The 20,207-nt window shown below is 41.2% G+C and overlaps 1 protein-coding gene across 1 annotated transcript in view; it reads right to left on the reverse strand.

The window, feature by feature from the left end:
- The window catches only part of sema3e (sema domain, immunoglobulin domain (Ig), short basic domain, secreted, (semaphorin) 3E), a 53,843-nt gene that overhangs the window by 9,051 nt on the left and 24,585 nt on the right, over window positions 1-20,207 (reverse strand). The window contains exons 2-12 of the mRNA XM_088996861.1: window positions 13,513-13,673; window positions 13,282-13,341; window positions 13,038-13,157; window positions 12,270-12,363; window positions 9,305-9,421; window positions 8,747-8,889; window positions 8,521-8,635; window positions 3,740-3,809; window positions 3,528-3,672; window positions 1,847-2,072; window positions 1,046-1,137 (exon numbers count right to left, since the gene is read on the reverse strand). Of these exons, the coding sequence (XP_088852987.1) occupies window positions 1,046-1,137; window positions 1,847-2,072; window positions 3,528-3,672; window positions 3,740-3,809; window positions 8,521-8,635; window positions 8,747-8,889; window positions 9,305-9,421; window positions 12,270-12,363; window positions 13,038-13,157; window positions 13,282-13,341; window positions 13,513-13,673 (1,343 nt within the window). The remainder of the gene's footprint in view (window positions 1-1,045; window positions 1,138-1,846; window positions 2,073-3,527; window positions 3,673-3,739; window positions 3,810-8,520; window positions 8,636-8,746; window positions 8,890-9,304; window positions 9,422-12,269; window positions 12,364-13,037; window positions 13,158-13,281; window positions 13,342-13,512; window positions 13,674-20,207) is intronic.

Here is a 20,207-nt window from a genome sequence, read left to right on the forward strand (position 1 = left end):
TGAAGCCATTGTTTTGATTCTCAAGCAATGCAAGACGTCTTGGCGTGATGTCACAAACTGGGGGCGGGACTTTCTGAAAATGCCCAATTCGCAGCTCAATTTTTTGCAGATTTTGGACACTTGAAGTCATTTTTATTGGTGTTTTACATTTGAATAAAAACATCATACTGCGTGTTTTGGGTATTTTAGATGCTATAAAACGATTTTCTGATGTCAGTTAAGAAACAAAAAAGTGACATCGGTTGTCCTTTAAGGACAGTATTTCTTAGGTTTCTTCAAATCACCACTTATTTCCTGGTCAAAAGCACCCTCTAGTGTACGTGTAGTAACATCACACAACACTCACGCCTGATTGATTCAGGCGTAGTACGACTGAAGGCCTTGTAGTGACACGTATGGCCCGCCACAGTGTAAACATATGTGTATTTATATTTTCAGGACCATTAAATAAAATCATTCAATTATTTTATGAAATGTATAAAAAATGAAAGGCCGGTAATTTACGGAAGTAAGATCCATTTATTCATCTTAACTCATTCTCTGCCATTCCAGAATTCATTTGGAAATTGAAAAACATGACAAGGAGCGCCATTACCACATTTTTTCAGGTTTTGGTTTTTCTTGCAGGGGTGCCAATAAAGTGCTGGTCAGACCTCTGGCAATATTTGTCCCTCCCACGAGGGGGCATCATTTGCCTTTTGTACAGCCAACCCATTTTAAGATCAGATATCACCAGACCCACACAACTTGGGAATTAACTCATTTTTTGAAAGAAGAGAGTCTAAGGTTTCTTACGCTGCATTAGATTTTTATGTAGTCCTACAACTCAATATTCTGACACATTTTTGCACATTGTCTGGCAGTGAATGAGTTAATATTATTTTTTATCTAGATCTGAGTCATTTGGACATTTGAGAATATATCCGAAATTTGTACCACGAGTTTTGACCAAGGCTTGCTTGTGTACATGACACAACCTCACGGACAATGATTTATCGGGCTATGATCCACATTACAACAAACTGCAGTATTGCCACGTTCACACCTCAAACACTTGCAGCTCCTCCAGCAGCACCTCTTCCATTGTATCTGTGTCTTTGTTGTAGATCGTGATAACCTTGAGCACCAGAGAGTCATCTGAAGGGAAGATAAATGCATTGTTTCTACCCAACCATAAAACAAAGCCAAACAATATTCCCATTTCATACTGAATTGGATTGTTTGGATCATTCCAAATTCCTTTGTTTTTGAATGGCGTCATACATGATCATACCAAATTGGATCGTCTTGCAACTACCTAAGATACTAATTTGTATTATACCGGATACCTCTCATACAGTGTCATCACATATCCTTTTATTTTGTACTTACTCTTATTTTCATTCATCCATCCATCCATCCATCCATCCATCCATCCATTCACCCATCCATCCATCCATCTCGTACATATCATATGAAATAGTATCTTATAAAACATGTTTTAGTTTGGACTCAAATATACAATATTAGACCAAAATGATATTCTTCAATAGCTACTGCAATATACCTTATTGTTCTGAATATTGTTAATTACTTTGCCATTCTATTTATTCATTTATTTTCTGTTAGTGTTGTTCCAGAGCGTAGTTTAGGGTTTCTTAGCGCATCATCATATGATGATGCAGTTTGGATTTTTTTATATTGATAGTATGAATTCAGAAAATTTGCACTCATACTTGGAACATTGGATAAATAGATACTGTATCTTACATTATGCTGTAGAAACAACAATACCAACAAAAAAACCTTAATATTAAGTCAAAAGCTGTTCAACACTGCGTGTTGACAAAAACAACAACCCGTGTACCTGTCCCAATGTAGAGAACATGGTAGTGTCCATCCTGGGCATGAACCCTGTCCACTGCAATCTGTGTCATCTTTCTCCTGCTGGGCTGTGTTTGCAGGAAGACCGGCCTGCGATGTTGTGGAAAAATTGGACGATACATCATGGGGTGAGAGCGCACGAAGCGCAGAACCTCATCTGGAAACTCCTTCGAGCTTGAAAAACCGCCACCATTGATTTTGCTGGCACACTGTCAAGGAGATGACAGATTTAAGGCAGAGGAAGTGGACAAGGTAATTAATTGCATTGGCACAGTTTTGCTGTGTAGGTAACAACAAGCTGGTATGTTATGGTCTGACTGCGGCTACGCACGGCACAGCATGGCCTGATGGAGGTTGCTTTCTTTCAACATGAAGTTTTCCATGCTCATTGTGATGTTCCACTCTATCATCATCAGTCGAAGACAAACAGTTTGTGGTGAATGTAAAATTTATGTGGTGTTGTTATCAAGTCAATTGGCTTCATGGATATATTAAGTGTTTTCTCCCCACACAATAAAATAATTCCAACTTGTCTAAATAACACTTGTATTACTTGTTTACACAAAAATACCCCAGGGATCACCAATTGTACCATGCGAGTCAGCCTCTTATTTCGCTCTTCTGAAATCAGCCGCTTTTCAATGTGTACCTCAGTCTCGTTTGAGGGAGGCTTTGGTTACCATAATGACTGACAGCTGAGTTAAGAGCGTAGCTTCTTGTGCAGTCTCGAGAAGCGAGCAAAAACTACAAATTGCACATAAGTCCTTGTGAAGACAGCAATGGCAGGAATCGTACTCGTATTTACCATCGTAGATGTTGCACTTCTTTACCAGCAATCAAATGACAAGTTTCAGTTAATTTAGCCAATCCTAGTAGTTAGCTCGTGTGACTCAGTTCTGAGGTTTGTGGTTTAAATCTGTACTCTGACATCTGTGTTGGTTGAGATTATACATTTGTAATTTACCTATCTGATATCTCATGGATGAAGACATTTGTGAGGGACATATTATGTAAAGTTGGATTGTGAGCCAGCAAAATTCTACAACAGGCTGCAAACAAAAATGTTTCATTGATAGTTTAATTTCAAACCCATTGGGGTAGACAGGAAGTCCAAAGATCTAGTATTGTTGGTTTATAAAAGCTGTAGACCAGTTCATAATCACTGTTTTTGTTTCTGAGACAACTGTGATCAAGGTGACAAAAAACATCGGCCTGAACCCAGATGCGAGTACAATCGCAGGCTTAGTTCTGTTGGACTTGAGCATTGCCTTTGTGACAGCCATCTATGTGATGACAGCAATTGGTAACCGTGTCGTAAATAAAATGGCTACAGTTTGTGATGTTCTTCAAAAGTCAATCTTGAGACCCCCATTGTTCAATTTGAACTTACTTCCATTAGGTCAGCTAATACGCAGCTATCAATTGTCTTACCACAGCTGCCCGGATAACACTCAGATCTCCGTGCCATTGTAAACAGTTGAACCTCAACCTGAAAATTCATATTGCCCGGGTATCCAACAAATCATTGTGAGGATGCAAAACAATATTCTATTTAACATTAGAGTGAAAATGGCTATTAAATATTCACTCCATCTTCGTTCGTTTTATTCCTTGTTGTGGTATATGTTAAGTTAAAGATCGACTATGAAAAACTCAGGACTTACAGATCCAGGCCGTGGGTAGGGGACTTTATCTTCAGAAGGTGTCCAGTGATGCTCAGGTCTTTCTCTAAATGCAAACGGTCCATTAAACGCGGCTCGGATCTCATCCATGTGATAGACACACACTGCAAAACCTTTAAACACGGCACTGCAAAAGTAGACGTCGAGTGATCAGTTTCCCTTCATGTCATATCGAGAAACATGGTCTTCCTCACCTCGTTGTGCTAAAAAGGCCAAATATTTCTGGGTTCTTCCTGTCTTTGTTCTTCAACACATACATATCCTCTGCAAAAAAAAGAGTCAGAATTTACTTTGGACGTAAGAACATCACTGAAAGCATAACTGCAAAATTTTAGTGATTATTTGGTTTTGGAGACAGTTGATATTTCAAACAGGGCAGACATTCTCTTCAGGATGTTATGTAAAGAGAAAGGCTGTAATATTTAAAGTTGGATGTACTGTACATAAGGAACATGTGAAATTGGCAATTAAAGATTTTCAGAGGTTCAAATCAATTTGTATCTCATGTGATTTGATCTTTAAAATCAAAGTGTAATCTGAATCTGATTCTAATTAAACAGTTGACAGCGATTCAAATGTCATATACAGTCTTTTACCATGTTCATATACTTGTTGACACACTTGATCTGTTTGTTTAGAATGAGTAAGGGCGGTATATTTAATAATAATAATAATAATAATAATACATTTCATTTATAAGCACCTTTCAAAACTCTCAAGGACACTTTACAATCACATGATATTTTTTCTGCGGGTGAGCAGTGGCAGCCACACGCACCAGCGTTCACTCAACCCACGTCTCACTCCAAAAAGAATCTGGATCTAATGTGGGTCCAGCCTTCAATTTCAATTAAAAATTTACAAAAAGTTTGCATTATTAGATGCTTATTGTTGAGTCATGTAAAATTGTACCTGGTTCCGAACCAGATTATGAATTTAGGACATTTAAATTCTGACACAAAGGCACACACACATGAGTGCCTTTTGGTCTTTCCGCTTCCGGGTCGAGCATACGCTGGCGCGCTTTGGCTGCCGCTACTTGCCCGCGAAATGTTTTTAGCTTCTTTTAGCCTTTTTTCAACCTCTTTTTAGCTTTTTTATGGTTCCCAAACCTCTGGAAATACCAGCCAGTCACCAGATGAACGTTGGCTATCGATTCATCTCATGATTCCGGTCGCTTATCCGGATCACAGACGAAGCCGCGTTATCATCTCCACCCACCTGTTCCCGCTGTCGAGGGCTAACCTGGCCGCTGCCTCTCTCTTGGTGTTGCTGGTGAATATCATTTCGCTTCTCCGTCGACCTGTTGGACGGCTACAGTACTCGGCGGCGGAGCTGCTGAAGTTCCGCTCCCGATGAACGAACGTGCCACTGGCGATTCTCCGGTTCCCGGAAATCGCTCGTCACCCTTTCCGGAGGTATATCCACCGCGGACCATGTCGAGGCTTTCACCTCGATGGCTCCAAGGATATCACCTCCCTGTGGTCATCCGTCCGCCAGCCGCACAGAAGGAGCAGCCGCTCTGTCGATCACCGTATGTTAGCCGTCCTGGCTAGGTCGGCTAATGCGCCTCATAGTGGGGACGCCACCAGCGTCAACTTCGGCCTCCTCAACGTCTGCTCGCTTACGGGAAAGGAGTGTCTTATCCAGGACATCCTAATTGACCGTAAGCTTGACTTTTTTGTATAAATGAGACCTGGCAAATGGCGGGAGACTTCTCAGAGCTCAACGACGCGATTCCGCCAGGCTTTGTTTACATTTCTAAGCCCCGCCTCTTAGGCCGCGGAGGTGGTCTCGCGATAATTTACCGCAAGAACTGGAAAATTTCACTCTAGGAAACCCTATCATTCAAATGCCTTCCATGTAAAATTTCTGGACCCTCTCCCACTATCATAGCCACTGTATACCGTGCACCAAAACCACCTTGTGACTTTCTAAAATAATTCTTTGATGTCCTCACACACCTCTCCACCCTGTCACCAAATGTAATTATTCTCGGGGACTTCAACATCCACATGGACAATTCCACTCTTCCCCTCACTAAAGACTTCACCTCCTCACTTGACAGCTTTGGTCTGCATCAATTCTCGGACTTTCCCACCCACATAAAAGGCCACACCCTGTACCTCATTTGCATGTCTGGCCTTATCCCAAATAATAGCACGGCTAATGAACTTCCTATAACAGACCATTTCCTGGTGTCATTCAACGTTTCCATCACCCTCTCTCTCCCCAAACCACCCCGTATCATCACATATCGCAACATCAAGGACATCAACGTTGCCACCCTCGCTGAGATGATTGCCACCCTGACTCCGGACTACAACTCATCCCCTGATGAACTTGTTTCCTGGTACAACGCGGACCTCACGAACACCCTCAACGCCCTTGCTCCTGTAAAGTCCCGGTCTGTCCAATTTAACCGGTCCATCCCCTGGTTCACCGCCCATCTCCGCTCCATCAAGACAAAAACTCGCCAACTGGAAAGACTTTACAGGAAGACCGGGCTCACTACTCACAAGGACATGTACACAACTCACCTCACCCATTACAAGGACTCAATCTCACGCGCAAAATCACAATATTACTCCGGACTCATTGACTCTAATCCTGGAAACTCACGGGTCCTCTTTTCCCTCTATCACAAAATCACACAACCTCCTATCTCTCCCCTCACACTTTTGTTCCTCTGATACATGCAACACTCTGCTTATGTTTTTTAGCGAAAAGATCAACAAAATCCATCAGCACCTCGCCCCCCCCCTCTCCCAGCCTTTCTCCTCCTTCCCAACTACTTTCCGCTTTTGAACTCCCCCATCCCTCTATAATCTCAGACATTATCACCAAATCCAAGAACTCCTCCTGTCAACTCGACCCCCTCCCTACTATCCTTATCAAGTCCTGCCTACCCTCTCTTCTCCCATTTATTTCAACCATTATTCACTCCTCATTATCAACTGGAATTGTTCCTATCCCACACAAAACTGCAGCTGTAACTCCAATCCTGAAAAAACCTGCCTCAGATCCAAACGATTTCAATAATTTACGACCAATTTCCCACCTTCCATTCATCGCCAAAATCACTGAAAAGAGTTGCGTCCCATCTTCACTCTCACCTCACTCACAATAACCTCTACGAACAATTCCAGTCTGGTTTCCGCCCCCGCCACAGTACTGAATCGGCTTTCATAAAAATCACGAATGATCTTTTCATGGCAGCTGATGCCGGTTCACTCTCCATCCTCATCCTTCTTGACCTAACCTCAGCTTTTGACACCATTTCCCACCCTATGCTGCTCGACATACTTTCCACCCTAGGCATCACGCACACCCCACTTTGCTGGTTTCATTCCTAACTCTCTGATCGTTCACAATTTATCCAAATCAACTCGTTCACCTCACGGTCCTCTACTGTGTCCTCCGGTGTGCCTCAAGGGTCTGTCCTTGGCCCCCTTCTCTTTATTATCTCCCTACTTCCTCTTGGCAACATTTTCCGTAAGTTTGACATTCACTTTCACTGCTTCGGGGATGACACCCAACTCTACCTCTCCAGCAAACCTGACGCCTTTCTTCCACCTTAATCCCGCTCACTTTGCCTGTCAGAAATTAAATCCTGGCTTTCCCATAACTTTCTCAAGCTTAACAGTGAAAAAACTCGGTCTGCCTATTTCCACCTCCGGAATATTAACCGTCTCCGTCCCTCGCTCAACCCCCACTCCGCTGCTATCCTTATCCACAGTCTCGTCACCTCCCGCATCGATTATTATAACTCACTTCTCTTTGGTGTCAATCAGAAATTTCTCCATAAACTCCAACTCATACAAAATTCTTCAGCCCGGATCATCACTAGAACCCCCTTGTTTCACCACATCACCCCTGTCCTCCAGCAACTCCACTGGCTCCCTGTTAAACATCGAATCAAATTCAAAATACTTCTGTTTACATTCAAAGCCATCCATAACCTTGCCCTTCCCTATCTTTCTGACCTACTTCAAATCTCTGTTCCCTTTCGGTCCCTCAGATCCTCATCATCCCTTCACCTCGATGTGCCCTATGCCTGTCTCACCACGATGGAGTGCAGAGCTTTCAGCCGCTCTGGTCCCAAACTCTGGAATTCACAACAACATCCGTAATATTGACTCCCTCCCTATTTTCAAGTCCCACCTCAAAACCCATCTGTTTAAAATTGTTTTCAATGTCTAGTTCAATCTGCTATTTTATTATTTATCATTTTACTTATGGTTTTATTGTTATGTGCTTTGTTTTATTGTTTTTATTGTAAAGTGTCCTTGGGTGTTTTGAAAGGCGCTTGAAATTAAATGTATTATTATTATTATTATTATTGTGTTTGGTCAGCCACATATACCTGTTCATTGTGAAACAATTTGTACAATGTTGTGTAAATATAGTTTTGATGTAAAACTAAATTACAGTAAAGTCTCGTTATATCGATATTCAAGGGAGTCCGAAAAAATATCGATATAACCCGGACTATCGATATATCCGACCCTGTTTGCATGTAATTTTCTCCGTGCGTGCATAGAAATAGTATCGATATAACCGGGACTATCGATATATCCGATATCGATATAACGAGACTTTACTGTACTTATAAATCTCATCCGGAATAATTTGGGATTTTACAATTTCAACTGACAAAAACTCACTTTTTTATAAAGTGAGTTTTTGTCAGGCGAATTACTCCAACATTAAAATGTTCAGATGCCTTCACCTTTGACATTTTGGGCTTTTATTCGGTTCTGTGCCCAAAGCAATGGTAATTAATCAAAATTGGGCGTACGCTCAATTAATATTTTGAGTAATTTTATTTGGCTTTTTGATTGGATGCTTAACTACTTGTAAAATCAAAGAAAATGTACTGTATATCAGTAGTTGTGCTTATGCATACATCTCCTTTGTAAATTGTATAGGTACTGTATAAACTTAAAAAAACAGATAAACCACATGTCCTCACCAAGTAAATCAAAGTGAGTATCAATGCCATCAGGTCCAGCCACGGAGCAAATGAGTCGAGTTTTCAGAAAGGAGCTCCATCTGTTCACCAGCATCCTCTGTCCTCCTTGATCATTCTGAGAGATGATAGGACACCACATGATGGTTGACCGCGGCACAATCAGCAGTTTTGGCTTTCGGATGAATTTTGTCCAGAAAAAGCTATAACAGTATATCAGATTCTTTACTGCGCAGACTCGTCCAACACGAGTGTAGACAGCCTTGTAGAGCCCCTCTGCATCCACCTCACGTTCGGTGAAGAAGAAGTAAACTTTGTCATCATCTTTGTCATCGTTATCAGGAATAACCGCCGAACCGACAAATCTCGGTTCTGCAGACAGAAGAGTGTGAAACAATTTTTTGCTGTAATTAAAGTCCATCAAGATATGTGGGATTGGATTGGATTGCATTGGACTGGATTGGATTTGCCTTTATTAGTCTAGCAGTGTAGAAATTTACATTTCACAGGAGCAAAGTGATGAAAGTGTTGTTGTCTGCACTTCTCAATATTGTGAACCATCACACCCCCTGTTGGATAGCGACAGATCTCACGCTGAAGGTGTGAATGTGGGTTGCTTTCTGCCTTTGTTTTTTTTTATTGTTTTTATTTTCATGTGTACATGTGACTGGTAACCGTTCCAGGGTGTAGCCTGACCTTTGACCAAAGTCATCTGGCATAAGGTCCAGCACCCCTCGCACAGTATAAATGGTCCAGAAAATGAACGGATGGATGGATATCAACTGACCATTGAGCTTCTGCCTGTCATCCCTCTCAGTACGCATGTAGGTGCGGTTGTTGAGTCTACACAAGGCCGCATCGTTCTCCCAGTAGTCTATGTAGAGACCAACATATAACTCTCCATCTGAAACAAACAAGCAAGCACCAATACTTAATATCCACGATGGAATATTACCACAAGATGGCGGCATTGAATGACAGATAAATATGTTTGGGTGATTGTTTTGAGTTATCATACAATTGCATTTTATGCATGAAAAATTGATTATGCTAACAATGAAGAGTGTTTATGCTTTTCATAAAGATATAATAATGTACTTTAATACAGATATGCTCACATTTATAATAAAGAATTATAAGTCCACCATGTGACAGTTGAGGGATGCAGCCAACTTTCTGAGTAAGTGGTCGCCAAGAGATAATAATTAGGACAAAACAAGAGCAAGGTCGGATGTGGATGGAGTTGTCAACACCAGCTGCATCTTGGTGTTTTTGTAATGATTGCACACATGCACATAATTTTCACTCACATACACACACAATCCAACAAGTTCATTGGCTTCAACCGCCCTCACCCTTTAGATTGACCTTCAAGGCCTGCAAAGCCTTCTCTGCTGGCCTAAAAATATCTGAATCACGGACTGTTAATTATATTTTGTCCATGAATTCTTATTAATTAATTGCAAATTGTCTTCCAGCTTCCTTTCATTACTTTACCCCTTTTGCGTTGCTTCCAGACGTGTTTTCGTATTCAAGCAATTAATTAATCACTTTGCAGCCATCATTTGTTTCCAAGGTCAGAAATCTACCTGTCATCGCCTACACAATCAGTTCAGCAGGCCCTGTTGCATCAAATGTGCCGATCAAACTGTTGCTCTTCCAAATCACATTTCGAGTTGGCAACCCGAAAGTAGTACCGACGCCTTCTTGAAGGCGTTGGTCAAGATCAGATTTTTCGCAAATTAGGATTGGCTAGTCACTCGCCAATCCTAGTTTGCAAAAACTGCTCTGATTACAAGCCACGAGCGACAACATCATACTGGCCAGAGCTAGCACACTGTATCAGTAGCAAGCTGCAAACGCTAATATATTGTGTTGATTTAATAGCAGTGTTTTCAACGCACAATGGCTAAAGGAGGAAAATATATGGATTTAACTGGAGATATCAGAATCAGAAAATCAGAATCAGAAAACCTTTATTCGTCCCACAACGGAGCTAGCACACTGTATCAGTAGCAAGCTGCAAACGCTAATATATTGTGTTGATTTAATAGCAGTTTTGTCAACGCACAATGGCTCAAGGAGGAAAAGACATGGATTTAACTGGAGATATCAGAATCAGAAAATCAGAATCAGAAAACCTTTATTCGTCCCACAACGGGGACATTTGCATATAGATATACTCAGTGGCGGTCCGTGCATTTCACACCTGGGCCTTCAGTGAAGTCCTGCTTAGTCCGACTTGAACAAATATCCCTCGTAATACCATAATTTATGACACACGGCTGGAGATATCATTTACAAAAGCACACGCACGCAGTACTGGGCGTGGCATCACCTTAATCATCTACAACACAGGCTATTTTCCGGAGCAATTACACATCAATAAATCTGCATCAGCAATTAGAACTTGTCACTATACGTGATACTGCAAACACTTAAAAATAAAAGGAAATTTAAAATCATTTGTCCACAAAGTTTTAAGTCCACCAAGAATATGCAATCTTTAACAAGATTTTACGCTAAATTACAAAATGTCAGTTTAATATAATAAAAACAACAAGACGTTCACAAAACGAACTATTTGTTGAAAATAAAAGTAAACAAATCTTTTTCATTTGTTCTTGAGAATCGGCCTACATGCGACAGCGAGTTGTCCTCTCCTTCAGCCATTGTGGGTTAAAAAAGCGAGTAGATATACTTGGTTTTTCTGCTAAAGTTTCCGGGTCTGATCTGTTGTAGCTTGGTTGATTTGGATAGCGCTGCCTCCGCTGAGGGCTGAGGTAAAGTGAGTATCCAATCACAGGACGCGTACATGTCATGTTCAACGCGAGGTCCTCTAGCTGGCCTTACTGCGCCAACTCGTGATCTGATTGGCTATCACAACTCTATATCAACTACATGTGCCCGTTCATGTACAGTGCACAGACGCCCTCACTGTTGATTCTGAAGGCGTCGGTCAGATTTCAGCCTGGCGACACAAGCTAGCTGAATTCTGATTGGATTAAAAACTCCAAACTAAAACTACAACACTGAAAGGAGCATAACCAAATGGATATAATATGACATCAAGAAAACAGTATGTAGAATAATTATATATATATATATATATTTAGAAAATTTTTTTTTTTAATGAAATTGACTTTTATTGTAATTATGATAATGAATACTGATTATGTTAGGCCAGCAGAGAAGGCCTTGCTGGCTCTGACGGCCCACCACGGGATATACTGTTAAAGCCATTTTCAAGATGGACTTTTCCTGAAAAAATGGACATCATTAAGAAAGGTCGGTCAGTTATTTTTTGGATAATGGTACCTTCCAGTGGACTTGTAGTAAATCAAACCACATTTTTTTCAGTCCGGATTGATTCAGACGTAGCACTACTGAAGGACTAGTGATGAAATCCACGGCCTGCCACTGGAAGCACCTATGTATTAGATTTCCAGTGACAAATAAATGAGAGGGCGAGCGGGGAGGTCCTTGGGTGATGCGCAGAGAACTGAAACCTAACACTTCTTCTGTTCAAGTTCAAGTAATTTCATATGTGCTGTATGTCATGCATATTAGCATATTTGACAATAAAGCTGACTTTGACTTTTGACTTGACTTCTTCTCATTTCCGCCTTGAGTGATTGGTAACATAATAAAATGCTTCCTCTCCTCATTGGGTATTTATTGTGAGTGCCTGATTGACACAATATTTTTGGCATAGCAAATGACACTTGATTTTAGCACTTATTCTTACTTACCTGTGAGTGTAGAAGTGCAGGGACTGTTGTGGCTGAACGGACATCGTCCTTTACCACTTGTAATGCTCTCCTTTATCAAAGTAAATAGCAATTCCTGTCAACACAAAACCACACATGCATTGTTACACGTCAAAGTCCAAGTATCCAGAAAAAGATACATAAAATAAATGGTGTTATTCTGTACGATACATAGAAGAACTGTGTATAGAAAGTGATGCAATGATGAAGTGCTTGTAAAAAAATCACCACTTCTAGCAAAATTTCAAAGCTCCGAAAACCAGGTGGCACACACACAAACTCACACATACAAAACCATTGATTCACAGCCTGCATTTTTCATCACCTGTGGTGCCGAATTGTCATTGATTTATGTAGTCCTGGAAGTATGCTGTGCTGTGAATACTGCCCATCAAATAACTGTAACAAAGGTCAGCTCTAGTTCGCCACTCACCAAACAAACAAGATCCTCACTCACGTTCAAACCTTTAATTCATCGATCATTCCTGTTTTTTTCTGAAATGTGGGAAGGAAAAAAGAGGGTCCTGGAGATGAATGAGCACCTTTGACAGCCGATATTTGACCTCCAAACCACCAAGCTGTAAGGGAGACTTGTTGGGAGCATTGCTGTACTATTTTGCGTACTTTGCTTGTTTAACTGAACCTGGTCAGAAGCCATGCAAGCTGAGAATATAGCATCCACAGAAAATCGACATGTGCAACATCTGGTACATAGAGTCTGAGGAGCTCAGTACTACAAGGACTCCTCACCTTTCCTGTGTGTCCCACATGCACCCAGGCACAAATGGGATTAAAGGATGCTGTCCCGCAGACCAAGAGATGGGTCTGGTTGTATTGTTGCAAAACCTTGATGTAGTTTGCGCACTCCGTCTGTTGGAAGAATCAGAACAAATACATCACCGTGGTGACGACATCCCATAATGGGGGCTGTGTTGGAGAACAATGTCATGGAAAAATGCCAGCTGTTGACTGCATTATGAATAATGTCACCTACTTCTTCCCGGCCCTTCATCAGGCATTCTTCGATTTGAAGTTCAGAACTGGCCCACTTGATCTGGAAAATAGTCCAGAGAACAAATGAACAGTACAGCAATTATTGACATTAATCAAAGACTGACTTCAGTTTTATAGTTGGAGTCGAAATAGGAGCCCTTCAATGTCTGAATATGCAGGTCACATGATCCATTTACGGGTTTAAGAGTACATTCGTCTTGCCCCGGACTACCTCGCTGTCCTGCGTGTTAACTTGGTCCAGACTGAGGGAGAATAGAGCATTCTTGGCCCCGACATAAAGCCTCTCGTGGCCCTCGTCCAACAGCATGGTCTGGGGCTGAAGAGGCACTCCATTGCCCTGGAACACCCATGTCCTGTTTAACTGCCAAAGCTCTGTCGTGATAATATCAACACGAGACACTAACGATTAACAAAAAAGGATTATGTCTGTGTAAGCTCTCAGTCGTACAGGAGTGGTCAAAGGTTTCTTCAGCCGTCATCTGTACTTCTTTGAAGGTGTCGGACGTTTCGCTTCTTATCCAAGAAACTTCGTCAGCAAACCAAATTCTTACTGGTAGTTTAGGCCCTATATATATATGTATATATATATACATATATATATATCCCTACTGTCCAGACATGGTGGTGCCGGACTCTGCTCTATGATAGGTCCCTGCTCTCAGGTTGGGGGGAGCAGAGGACTACTCCCTGCAGCTGCTCCACTGATAGTTCCTATCGTTCTGACTAACGACTGGCCTGATTGCCCCACTTCGACCGGTATCACCTCATCAGTATTACTAATCCTATGTTGCGTAAGCAGGCTATTGTAGTTTGCTGATGAAGTTTCTTGGAAAAGAAGCGAAACATCCGACGCCTTCAAAGAAGTACAGATGACGGCTGAAGAAACCTTTTCATCGAAAAAAGTATTATGATAACACACATCGGCTGTTTGTATTACATTTCAAAAAGTGCAAAAGTTCCCATGCTCAGGTTTCTTGAATGTATTTTCATTACTGTTCATTGGATACTCAATGCTACGTGACAACATGTGGTGCTCGCACTAAACTCATCTATGACATGAAATGGAACTTTAAATTTAATGCAATAATCTCACTCGCTCTTGCTGTCAGATTGATATTTGTCCAAAAGGAATACCGTCTTGTGAAATGTGGCCCATCAGTTGGAACATTCAATATGTCTGGGCCATGAACACAAGGGAAATAAAAGGATGGATTATGATCTTTTATTACATTACCGTTTGTCAATGTTGGTGGCTAAATAATTTTGTTTAATATTTCATTTTGTTGTTCATTTTTGTTTCCTGCTCCAAAGTGCTCTATAAATAAAACTGTTGATATATACATATTAGATAACAACTGGCAATGATACATCATCCAGAGGTTTGTTTTGTTTATGACCCATGATTTTTTTTAAATTTCATTTGCAATCTGCATCAAGACCTGGCCCCCCTGTGTGGAGTTTGCATGTTCACCCCGTTTCCTCCCACATTCCAAAAACATGAACAGCAGGCTGATTGAACACTCTAAATTGTCCCTAGGTGTGAGTGTGAGTGTGCATGGTTGTTTGTCCCTGTGTGACCTGCGATTGGCTGCTAACCAATTCAGGATGTCCCCCGCTTAGTGCCCGAAGACGGCTGGGATAGACTCCAGCACCCCCCGCAGCCCCATTGACAATAAAACGGTCTGAAAAATTGATGGGTGGATGGATGGATGCAATCTGCACATCTTTTATTGTTATGATTTGTTTTCTTTTTTATAATTCTGGTAGAACCCTCATCACATCAGATTTTTATTCACTAGTGTACACATATGAATGACATTAGGATTGCCTGGGTCACATTTCCACATATGTGGCACATGTTTCAAATTCAACATCTTCCCCCGAAGAATTGCCAAGAGTTATAGCATCGGGTTATCTTTCTATCCTGTCACTTCCTCCCATGTGGAAACCGTTTTGCTCTCAAATTTGTCACATCATGAATCCATCCACTAACCATACCCCAATAATTAAAGCTATGAAGTATGTTTGTGTGTGATTAAGCAGGCGGAGAATTATTCTTCATCTTTTTTTGTGAAGGTAGAATTTTATGTTTACCTGGATTTGTTATAGTCTTGATTTACCAAACCTGGGGAAGGTTTAAATATTAATATATTTATACAGTTCGCACGATGCATTGGAAAGTGTTTGTTGATGTAAAAAAGGGATTACAGTACAGGTATTGTCCCCTCTCAGCTGCGAGCGTGACATTATTCAGGAAGTTTTGTGGATGCTTTATTCCATGGAAAATGTGCAAGACCATTGGTTGTAGGTGTAATATACAGTACAGTAAAGTCTCGTTATATCGATATTCAAGGGAGTCCGAAAAAATATCGATATAACCGGGACTATCGATATATCCGATCCTGCGCCGAACTGCATTAAACAAAAGCCGCCAAAAGAGGGCAGCCAAGCGCCATATAAGAAACGGAGCTGGCCACTAGCTCCCTTTTTTTGGGTGAGAGATGTTCCCCCAATGTTGCCTCAAAATGGCACATATAATTCTTTAATGATTGTAAACATGTATGCTTTAATCTTCAGAACTACAGTGTATTTGAAACATATTCATAACTGGATGTGTAACAAGAAAGCATATTATCCGAATCCGAAGCCATTGTTTGGATTCACAAGCAATGCAAGACGTCTTGGCGTGAAGTCATTTTTAATTGCATTTGAATAAAAAGTGACATCGGCTGTCCTTTAATACACAGTATGGAATGTTAATAATTTTCAAAATAATCGCGCTTCAGCAGACAAAACAAGAAACATTGTTGCAAAAAACGATTGCATTCATATACAGTACAGTGGGCATGTACATAATACAACAGGGAAACTGCAACGCTTACATCTTGCTGTATTATGTATACAATTTAAAAAAGTCATCAATCTTCTTCTGCTTCCCATTTTTACCTTTTAACACAAACACTTCAATCTCGTCTGCTACACACGAGCTAGCGTCTGAAAATGAAAATGGCTCTGCTACACGGGTGCTGGGCATGTAACCAAGTCACCTGACCAAGTCGACCAATGGCGCGACTGATGGCGTGACACGTAACCAAGACACGTGACCAAGTTGACCAATGGCGCGACCGATGGCGTGTCACGTGACAAAGTCACACGGCCAAGTCGACCAATAGCGCGACCGATGGCGGCTCATGTGACCAAGTCGACCAATGGCGCGACCGATGGCGGCTCACGTAACAAGACACGTGACCAAGTTGACCAATGGCGCGACGGATATATCGATATAAACAACAAAAATGGCCGGCGGGGGATGAAAAGGAGCACCGTAATAACCGGATTATCGTAATAACCGGGTATCGTACTAAACGGTACTAATTATACATAAAAAGACTAGAAATGTGCAAGGGAAATGAAAATAATATCGTAATAAGTGGCACTATCGATATAACCGATATCGATATAACGAGACTTTACTGTATATGAATATTTTCTGGCAATGTGCAATATCTTTGGAAATTTTGGACCTCACAATATATGGGAAGGAGCGTGCATGTGGGTGGGAACACTACCAACTGCAGAAATTGTATGGGGCACCACTCGTGTTCAATATGCACAAAAGTGGATGTGTGCACACATGCGTCGGATGATCAGATTGAACCTGACAGCCCGTTCCGCTAAACATGCTCTCCATGTGCTGCATGGGCACTTGCTGAAAATCAGCAGAAACACTCCTTGGACTTTGAAGGTGAAGAGATTGAAAATAACTTATGCTGAGTCAATGTGCTTCCTGTGAGTTTCAACTGTGCTTTGTTTGAAATAACTGAATTGACCAATAAACAAAGCCGTCATTGTTCCCAAAAGACCTGAACCAGGTGTCAATGTGAAACGGAAATGAGTGACCTGGTCTGTGTTAAATTTAAAATCATTTTCACTGGCAGGAAGGGATTTCATTTTAGCACCGACCAATAAATGGAATTTAATTACCTCCGTTTTGGTCTTAGCGCATGTGACGGCGGGATACACAAAAAAATGAATGTTGGCCTCAGTAGCGCTATGTGAGAAATAACTTCACAAAATAAGTCACCATATGATACCACAAAACATTGCCAAAACATTATGATACAGCAAAAAGTAAAAGCATCTAAAATACATCATGATGTATTTCATTACTGTCAAGCGGTACTGTTATACCGTAACGAGTTCAATGAACAAAAGTTCATGTACCCTTAATTATTTTGGGCTAATGTGAACTGATTGTTGTCTTTTTATTTGTAAAAGTATTTTTCCCCTGGCTGGAGTATCTGGATGAATTAATTCTGGGGTCTAGATCCATATCAAAACAGCCAGCAAAATAATACATCTGCCTATTTCTATTATTCAACCCATACTATCGACTGATTTGAAATACAGTATATTATATTTGATGCTGAACCCAAAATCTTGGCCGGTGGGCGAATCAGAAGGTAACCTGAAAACCCCAAGTCTACTATCGGTGTAAAACCCCCCTGACATGTTTAACTTTGACTGTAGCTTTTGTACTGATCTGCCGGATGTGTCTTTAATTCATTAAATTGTTATGCTGACATTGAATGATAATCCATGTCAATTTGAGCAAGATCGTTTTAGAATAGTCACTATTAAGCACTAAACGTCTGTGTAAGCTCTCAGTCGTACAGGAGTGGTCCATCGATGAGAAGGTTTCTTCAGCCGTCATCTGTACAAAAGTGAAGGTTTCGGACGTTTCGCCTCCTATCCAAGAGGCTTCGTCAGCGAACTGTTAAGCACTAAACTTAACTTGCACTAAATGTCTCACTTATGTGGATCACAACAATGGGGGGTCTTGTTCTGAGGTCTTGCTACCTGTAGAGACTGACATCTATCTATTTGAGTGAAACTTGACCATGGACGTAAATGCAGGATACCTTTATCCCATTTTAATATTTTAACCACGTGAAAATCCCATCACCGTTTGTTTAAAATAGGATTAGGTATCCACAGTGGAGTAGGTGAGTGCAAATGGTACTTTGTTGTGATTAAGGACTAAATGTTGGAAAAACAAGAACTGTTTGTTTGAGTAGCACCCGGTCTGGAATTGCTGGGTGCTAGCGATTTTGGGTGGTGTGGCCAGTCGTCATACGTGCTCCTTGTAATTATCTAATCAGCACACAGGAAGTCTCACATCTCTTGTGGTCACTTCTCAGTTAGACAGAACTTGGCTGAAAGAATGCATTCCATTCTGACATTTAAGTGTTAGTCTAGCTCACAAAACAAGTAACTCCTTTTTTTGTTGTGCAGTCAAAATCTGGGAGCACTTATTTCGATGACAGACATTGACGGCTATTTAAAGCGAAGCCTAAAACGGCATGTGCGCCAAAAGTGGTCGTCTGTCCACTTCTCATGTGTCTAGTTCAATCAGGGGAAAGGGATAATTGCCAATTATGTACAGACACAGGAAGAAAGCAGGGGAAATGATCATGGAAGAAGAGAAGTGTGAGCAATACAAAGAACAGAAATGAAGGAACATAGAGGAAGACAAGTAAAACAAAACAAAGAAGTGGTAGGGGTGGTTCTACATTGTGGCTAAATGTCATTCTTTGGTCGATCGCCCCTATAGCCAACCCCACACCTAGGAGAAAAAAAAGTGATTTTTGTGCAGTTGTAGTATTTATTCTTAGACCTTGATACACTGGCGCACGTTACTTGTATTGACTGCATATTTAAAGCCTAAATAATCAGTACGAGTGAATGCAAACTCTAAAATCATGGAAAAAAATCTTACAGTCAACATCAATCAAATTCTTACATTCGCGAAACAGAAAGCTAAGTAAAAAAACAATGCTACTTTGAATAATAATAATAATAATAATCATCATCATCATCATCATCTTCAATGTAGCCACAAGGGGGCACAAGCCAGTGTCTTATTGTGCCGGTCCCAAGCCCGGATAAATACAGAGGGTTGTGTCAGGAAGGGCATCCGACGTAAAAAAAAAATTGCCAAAACAAATATGCGAATCAAACCTCTGAATCCCATACCGGATCGGTCGAGGCCCGCGTTAACAACGGCCACCATTGGTACTGTTGACCTTCAGGGTGCCGGTGGAAAATGGACTACTGTTGGTCGAAGAAGGAGAAGAGGGAAGTGTGCCCAGAGGAAAAGAGAGAAATGGAACGCCAAGATTATAGAACTAACTAGGAACTTTGAATGTAGGAACAATGACAGGTAAAGGTAGAGAGCTGGTTGATATGATGCAGAGAAGGAAGGTAGACATACTGTGTGTCCAGGAGACCAGGTGGAAAGGGAGCAAGGCTAGAAGCTTAGGGTCAGGGTTTAAGTTGTTCTATCATGGTGAAGACAGAAAGAGAAATGGATTTGGGGTTATCTTAAAATAGGAGTTTGTTAAGAATGTCTTAGAAGTGAAAAGAGTATCAGATAGAATAATGAGTCTGAAGCTAGAAATTGAAGGTCTGATGTTCAATGTTGTTTGTGGGTATGCCCCACAAGTAGGAAGTGAGCTGGTGGTGAAGGAGAAATTTTAGTTGGACTTTGATGAAGTCATACAGAACATCCCGAGAAGTGAGAGGGTTATAATTGGTGGAGACTTCAATGGACATGCTGGCGCAGCAAACAAAGATGATGAGGAGGTGATGGGCAGGTTTGGACACCAGATGAGGAACGCTGAAGGATAGAAGGATAGGTGTTTGACTTTGCTAAGAGAATGGAAATGGCTATTGTGAATAATTCTTTCAGAAGAGACAGGAACATCGGGTGACCTATAAGGGTGGAGGCAGAAGTACACAGGTAGACTACATTTTGTGTCAACGGTGCCATTTAAAGGAAATCAGTGACTGCAAAGTAGTGGTTGGTGCGAGTGTAGCCAGACAGCATAGGTTGGTGGTGTGTAG

This window comes from Hippocampus bargibanti, linkage group LG05, assembly GCF_051943395.1.
Source record: "Hippocampus bargibanti isolate YZ-2025 linkage group LG05, ASM5194339v1, whole genome shotgun sequence".
NCBI classification, from domain to species: domain Eukaryota; kingdom Metazoa; phylum Chordata; class Actinopteri; order Syngnathiformes; family Syngnathidae; genus Hippocampus; species Hippocampus bargibanti.